The sequence below is a fragment of the Olea europaea genome, unplaced genomic scaffold, assembly GCF_002742605.1.
Source record: "Olea europaea var. sylvestris unplaced genomic scaffold, O_europaea_v1 scaffold626, whole genome shotgun sequence".
Lineage (NCBI taxonomy): Eukaryota > Viridiplantae > Streptophyta > Magnoliopsida > Lamiales > Oleaceae > Olea > Olea europaea.
The window spans coordinates 28,351-35,448 of NW_019264618.1; the positions used below are offsets into that span (position 1 = coordinate 28,351).

Below are 7,098 nucleotides of genomic sequence, written 5' to 3' on the forward strand. Positions count from 1 at the left end.
AAATATATTTTCTTATTTTTGATCGTCGTGTTTTGGCTGTGTGTTCTTTCTGAAGCAAGGGAGTTCGTAATGGGCGGTGAAAATAATTTATGGGCAGTTCCATCTTCTGTTGACGAGTTCAACAAATGGGCTGAGAAAACTCATTTTCAGATTGGGGATTGTTTAGTTCCGAAGTATGATTCCAAGGCTGATTTAGTGCTGGAAGTGACTGAGGAAGACTACAAAATCTACAACAACGCCAATCTAATAAAATAACTCCACGATGGGGAAACTACAATTTCACTAGAAAAATAAGGTCCATTTTTCATCATCAGTGGAGCTGAAGAACATTGCCAGAAGGGTCAAAAGCTAGAGGTTATGGTTCTGTCCGATAAACATGGCTCCGGCCACCAATCTACAGTGCAAGCACCTTCTCCTCATTATCACCATCACCACTACCATGCACCAGCGCAAGCCTCGACTAACGGTGGTACTGGTCTGAAGGTAGCGGAGCGGTTTGTTTGTGGCATTGGGCGGTGGGAAGTTTGGTTTTGTTGTGTATACTAGTTTTATTATTTATGGGTTGTAGCATTGAGCTACATTTTATTTTCATTATTCTTTGTCGTTGCTCGAACGTGTCCCGGACATGACCTGCACATCGTGACCTAGAAACCCTAAACCCCTGAAAATAAGGCTGTGGCCTGGACATGTCCTGCACACCCTGTCCCAGAAACCCTAAACCCCAAGCCCTAAACTGTAAGCCCTAAGCCCTAAGTCCTAATCCCAAGTCCTAAGCCCTAGACCCTGAGCCCTAAACCCTGGACCCTGGATCTTGAACCCGGAACCCTAAACCCTGAACCCTGGACCCTAAACCCTATGATTATTAAACTGTTTTTATTGTATAGGGAAGTAGTACTTCCTCATTTATTACTTTCATTTTATTATATTCAGTTGTTGCATCGCTACTTTTTGGAGGTCAGGTTCATGCCCCCCTCCTTCCGTGTATTCTTGATTTTTATGAAATAAATATGGTTGGAGAACCCTTAACCCCCATCGACCTTCCTTGGTGGACCCTAAAAAGTTACTAAGGATGTGTGGATTTCTTTTCTAAAAAAAAAAAAAAAAAAAACAACCTGAACCTTAGACCCTAAACCCTAAACTATTTTCCTTCTAATGAAGTAAATCAGTTTCAGAATTTTTCTTCAAATGGCACAACCAGTAATTACACCACCGAAGAGCCAAGCTTCATGGAAGGACTTTAACATGAAAAACAAACTTCAGGTGAAAATGTTTCAGTAAATGCGATACTTGCATCAGTCAATCCTGATCGGAAGGAGAAGAGAGAATGATTCTTCTTCCGAATATCAGATAAAAGGCTAGTGGGTAGGCGAAGAAGATAGGAGACTGATTAGCATAGTACATCAATTTGGATTGAGGAAATGGGTTGTAATAGCTGAAGAAATGGTTGGTAGAGTAGGAAAACAATGTCGCAAGCAATGGAATAATCATCCGCGTCCTCATATTAAGAAAGACGTTTGGACTGAAGATGAAGAGAGATGGTTAATTCAAGCACATGAAAGACTTGGAAATCAACGAGCAGCGATAGCTAAGTACATTCCTGGAAGAACTGAAAATTCAACAAAGAATCACTGGAATGCGACAAAAAGGAGGTAGATTTGAAGGAGAAAGATAAAGAAAGTAAAAGGAGATAGAAGACATTCAACGTTACTATAAGATTGCATCATAAAAAAGTATTTCAGTAATGGTTTCGCCTCCACTAACTCAGATTTTGGCACCACCACCACTGCAGCAAATCCGTCGAACGCCGGTACACCACTCTCTGATGATGAAGACTCTACACCATTTTTCGGTTTCGAATCATTCAATAACGAAATGGATTTCATGAAAACCCTATTTGAAAACAATCAGCCCATCAATTCAATTCCAGTCAATCATTGTCAACCAATGAATCCAGTTGAAGGGACATCTGAGAATACTTATAGCTTCAACGTTGATGAAAATTATAATCATCCCACCATTTTCTTCACTTCCACGGAGATTTTACAGACAACTGATTCTCAATTGCCTGCTGTAGAATATGTAGAAAATGACTTCGAGTGAAAATCTTTCAATAAATGTGATAGCTGCACCAGTCAATCCTGATCGGAAGGAAAAGAGAGATGGTAGTTCTTCTTCCGGATATTAGATAAAAGGCCAGTGGATAGGCGAAGAAGACAGAAGACTAATTAGCTTTGTACATCAATTTGGATTGAGGAAATGGGCTGTAATAGCTGAAGAAATGGTTGGTAGAGTGGGAAAATAGTGTCGCGAGCGATGGAATAATCATCTGCTTGCTCATATCAAGGACGCTTGTACTGAAGATGAAGAGAGACGGTTAATTCAAGCACATGAAAGACTTGGAAATCGATGGGTGGAGATAGCTAAGTACATTCCTGGAAGAACTAAAAATTCAATAAAGAATCACTGGATTGCCACAAAAAGGAGGCAGATTTCAAGGAGAAAGAGAAAGAAAGTAAAAGGAGATAGAAGACAGTCAACACTATTACAAGATTACATCATAAAAAAGTATTTCGGTAATGGTTCCACCTCTACTAACTCTAATTTCGGCGCCACCACCACTGCAGCAAATCTGTCCAATGCTGGCACACCACTCTCTGATGATTATGACTCTACACCCTTTTTCGGTTTTGAATCATGCAATGACGAAATGGATTTCATGAAAACCCTATTTGAAAACAATCAGTCCATCGTTTCAATTCCAGTCGATCATCGTTGACCAATGAATCCAACTGAAGGGACATCTAAGAATACTTATAGCCTCAACATTGATGAAAATTATAATCATCCCACCATCTTCTTCACTTACCTGGAGATTTTACAAACAACTGATTCTCAACTGCCTGCTGTAGAATATGTGGAAAATGACTTATTCCGTTTCGCTCCAAACCCTATGGGAAATAAATTTTTCCCTTCTGAGAATTCAGATTTAATCATGGAATTTAATTCTAACTTTCGAAGCGTGGAGACTGAAGCTTCACAGATTTAACCTAATGAGTTGTACTTTTCATATCAATGGGATGGAGGCAATGCTGGAAACGTAAATTCAACAATAAATCTGCCAACAATTGATCAAGGTACAACCTTTGGAAGCACAATGGACACGGATTTGATGGATGTAGTCTCATCTTCTCAGCTTCCTCCTCAATTAAGTCCATACAATGGCTTCTTCTAATCTAGTTAATAATTATTATCCTATAATTACTGTGTTTTAGCTTAGTTAAACACTCTATGACTTTACAAATATCTGTAAAACTGAATTCTACTGCTTCGTTAGAACTTATTGAAAGGCAATTCAGGCAAAAAATACCCTAAACCCTATACCATAAACCGTAAGCCCTAAAACTCGACCTGCCTCAACAGATTAGGGCATTGGTGCAGATCGACAGACATGGATTGCCCAACTTTAGAGGTTTGTAGTTTAGGCTATCATTATTGCATTTTTCTTGTAAAAGGAAGTAGTACTTCCTCATTTACTTTGTTCATTTTTAATTTTTCGGTTGTTGCACTTTTGCTTTTTGGAGGTCACGTTTATGCCCCCTCCTTCATTGTACTCTTGATTTTTATGAAATAAATACGATTGGGAAACCCTTAAACCCCATCGACCTTCCTTAGTGGACCCTAAAAAGTCATTAAGGATGTGTGGATGTCTTTACTAAAAAAAAAATAAATAAATAAAAGAAAAACGCTAAACCCTAAACCTTGATGAGGCCACCTTTGACTTAAGACGCTCTAGTGAGGCAAGGGTGTGTATTGAGGTGAATTTGAGGCATAACTTAACTGAGAGTGTTTCGATTGAGCGCGCCGGTAACCGTGGCTTTTGGCTGATAGTTATTTATTAGAAGCGGCCATTTTTTTGCTTCCATTATAAACACTTGGGCCATTCTTATGATTAGTGTACTACTGTTCCTCCTCTTCTCCCTACAGTTGTTGTGCATCTCCCTGTTTAGCCCCCTATTACTAGGGCTGACAAGGATAAAGATGAGGTGACATTTGTGGAGCCAAAGAAACAGTGGGTGCTAGTTTTAGCAGTGCCTTCTGTGCTTCCCACTACTGCTATCGCAATTGTGACAGAGTCAGTATCTGTACCAACAGTTCCTACATCTACTCCTATCACAGTTGATCTAGAGGCACCTCCATATATTCATTCAATTACTGAGCCTACTCCAAATGCTCCTATCGAGGTGCCCACTTCTCCTATTATTACTTCCATAGCTCCTATTCCTACAGCTACTACTGATGTACCCCTAGAGCTAACACATATCAGTTATCCACCATTGAAGACACACACAAATGGTACTCAATCAGCAAAGTCTCAAACCATCTTCACCCAATCCTTCTATAATAGCTCCTACACAAAATAAGGTTAAAGAACATATACAAAAAGACATAGATGGCATGGACCTTGGGGACTGCGTGCAAAATGCAGAGGACGATGTCCCTATAGTCAGTAGGTCCCATGATTCTGATGTTGAGCGTAGAGCATCATGAGATTAGACACACCTGCGACTAGTACCATGAGATTAGACGCACCCGCTTTTCACCCGACATTCAGTGCACCACCATCTTAATAGTACTTTTCACCAAAGCAGGCTCCTTCACGCAGGCGAGACCCCACTCCAACGAGCGAGCTAGACAATGCAGACTACTATGATTCAAAAATGTTTCAGGCCCGATCGATGTCTATGTACTACCACCCAAAGATTTACCCTCAAGAATACCCTTAAGTAGCTTTCACTAGTTTTTTGTTCAAGTCTTGTTTGTTGTGTTTGCATTTTATCTTGAGATATTTGTTACAATTTACATTTGCTGGAGGTCACGTCTATGCCCCCCTCCTTTAGCTGTATTCTTGCTTTTCATTATATAAAATAAACCACACTAGTGGTATTTGGTTAAAAAAATAAATCTAAGCCCTAAACTCTAAACCCTAAGCCCTAAACCGTAAACCTAAGCCCTGGACCCTGAAACCTAAACCTGCACTCGGAACCCTAAACCCTAAACCATTCTATTCTATTGTCTACAAAATTACTCAAATTTTATTTGAAAATCTGTTGATTTTTTGCTTAAAATAGCTTCACTCAAAAATACTTTATTATATTTCGACGTCGTGCTTTTGTTGTGTGTTCTTTCCGAAGCAAGAGAGTTCATAGTAGCTGGTGAAAATAATTTATGTGCAGTTCCATCTTCTGTTGACGAGTTCAACAAATGGGCTGAGAAAACACGTTTTCAGATCGGCGATTCTTTGGTTCTGAAGTATGATTCCAAGATTGATTCAATGTTGGAAGTGACCAAGGAAGACTACAAAATCTGCAACAACGCCAATCCAATAAAATAACACCATGATGGAGAAACTACAATTTCACTGGAAAAATCAGGTCGATTTTTCTTCAATAGTGGAGCTGAAGAACATTACCAGAAGGGTCAAAAGGTAGAGGCTATGGTTCTATCCTATAAACATGGCTTTGGCCACCAATCTACAACCCAAGCACCTTCTCCTCATCATCACCATCACCACTACCATGCACCGGCGCCAGCCCCGACCAACGGTGGTACTGGTTTGAAGGCGACGGAGGGGTTTATCTGTGGCACTGCAACGGTGGGAAGTTTGGTTTTGTTGTGTAGACTAGTTTTATTATACATAGGTTCTAACATTGAGCTACATTTTTTTTCATTATTCTTTGTCACGTATATATTTCCTGGTTTTAATTCTAAATTGATTTATAAAAACCCTAAGACCCAAAAATTACCTACAAATGCCTAAAAATCAGGTCGCGTCTCTGCCGCAGCCAGGATACGTCCCGAACTTGGCCTCCACACTGTGCCCACAAACTGCCTAGAAATGTTTGAAAATTAGGCTGTGTCCCTGCCTGGCCAGGACGCGTCCCGAACATAGTTTGTACACTGTGCCCAAAAACTGCCCGAAATTACCTGAAAATTAGTCTTAGTCCCTACCATGGCCCGAACGTGTTCCTGACATGACCTACACACCGTGACCCAGAAATTGACGAGAAATGCCTAAAAATCAGGTTGCATCCTGGACATCACCTGCGCACCATGTCTCGAAAACTACCTAGAAATGCCTGAAAATTAGGCTGCATCCTTACCGTGTCCAAGAAATAACATAGAAAAACGTTAAAATTAGGATGTGTCCCGGCAGCATCCTGGACATGGCATGTACGCCGTGTCCCGAAAACTGCCTGAAAACCAGGCTACATCCCTGTCGCGGACCAGACGCGTCCCGAACATTGCTTGCACATTGTGTTCCAGAAATCGCCTAAAAATACCAGAAAGTCTGGATTCGTCCCTGCCGCATCCTGGACATAGCTTGCACACCGTGTCCATGAAACTGCCCAAAATTGCCTAAAAATCAGGCTTCATCCCTACCTTGGCCATGATACGTCCCGGACATGGCCTGCACACCGAGTCCCAGAAATTCCCAAGAAATGCCTGAAAATTAGGCGGCGTCCCAGCCGCGGCCTGGATGCGTCTCGGACATGGCTTGTACACCATGCCCACAAACTACCTACAAATGCCTAAAAATTAGGTTGTCTCCCTAGCGCGGCCAGAAGCATCCCAAACATTGCCTGCACATTGTGCTCTAGAAACTGCCTAAAAATACGTTAAAGTCAGGATGCGTCCCTGTTGCATCCTGGACATGGCCTGCACACCGTGTCCTAGAAACTGCCCAGAAGTCCCTGAAAATCAGGCTCTGTCCCTGCCACGCCTCGACGCGTACCGGACATGGCCTGCACACCGAGTCCTAGAAATTGCTAAGAAATGCCTAAAAATAAGGCTGTGCCCTTCTCGAGGCCAGGACGTGTCCCGAATATGGCATGCACATCGTGCCCACAAACTGTCTACAAATGCCTGAAAATCATGTTGTATCCCTACCGCGGTCAAGATGCGTCCCGGACGTGCCTGCACACCGTGCCCAAAAACTTCCCACACATGCCTGAAAATCAAGCGACGTCCCTATCGTGGCCCAGACGCGTCCTGGTCATGGCCTGCGCACCATATCCTAGAAACTGCCTTAAAATGCCT

At 41.8% G+C, this 7,098-nt stretch overlaps 1 protein-coding gene across 1 annotated transcript; it reads left to right on the plus strand.

Moving 5' to 3' along the window:
• The first annotated feature begins 1,440 nt into the window (after positions 1 to 1,440).
• On the plus strand, positions 1,441 to 2,776 carry LOC111389818 (transcription factor MYB64-like). Its single transcript, XM_023014796.1, has 4 exons — positions 1,441 to 1,649; positions 1,740 to 1,849; positions 1,955 to 2,079; positions 2,303 to 2,776. Exons 1-4 carry the CDS (start codon positions 1,441 to 1,443, stop codon positions 2,774 to 2,776), a joined length of 918 nt encoding a protein of 305 aa, XP_022870564.1.
• Positions 2,777 to 7,098: the final 4,322 nt, after the last annotated feature.

Coding starts and splice junctions, on each gene's coding strand:
- LOC111389818 (XM_023014796.1), top strand. CDS start 1,441: ATGGTTGGTAGAGTAGGAAAACAATGTCGCAAGCAATGGAATAATCAT. Junction 1,650..1,739: donor TGGAATGCGACAAAAAGGAG/GTAGATTTGAAG, acceptor AAAGTATTTCAG/TAATGGTTTCGCCTCCACTA. Junction 1,850..1,954: donor AGACTCTACACCATTTTTCG/GTTTCGAATCAT, acceptor CAATGAATCCAG/TTGAAGGGACATCTGAGAAT.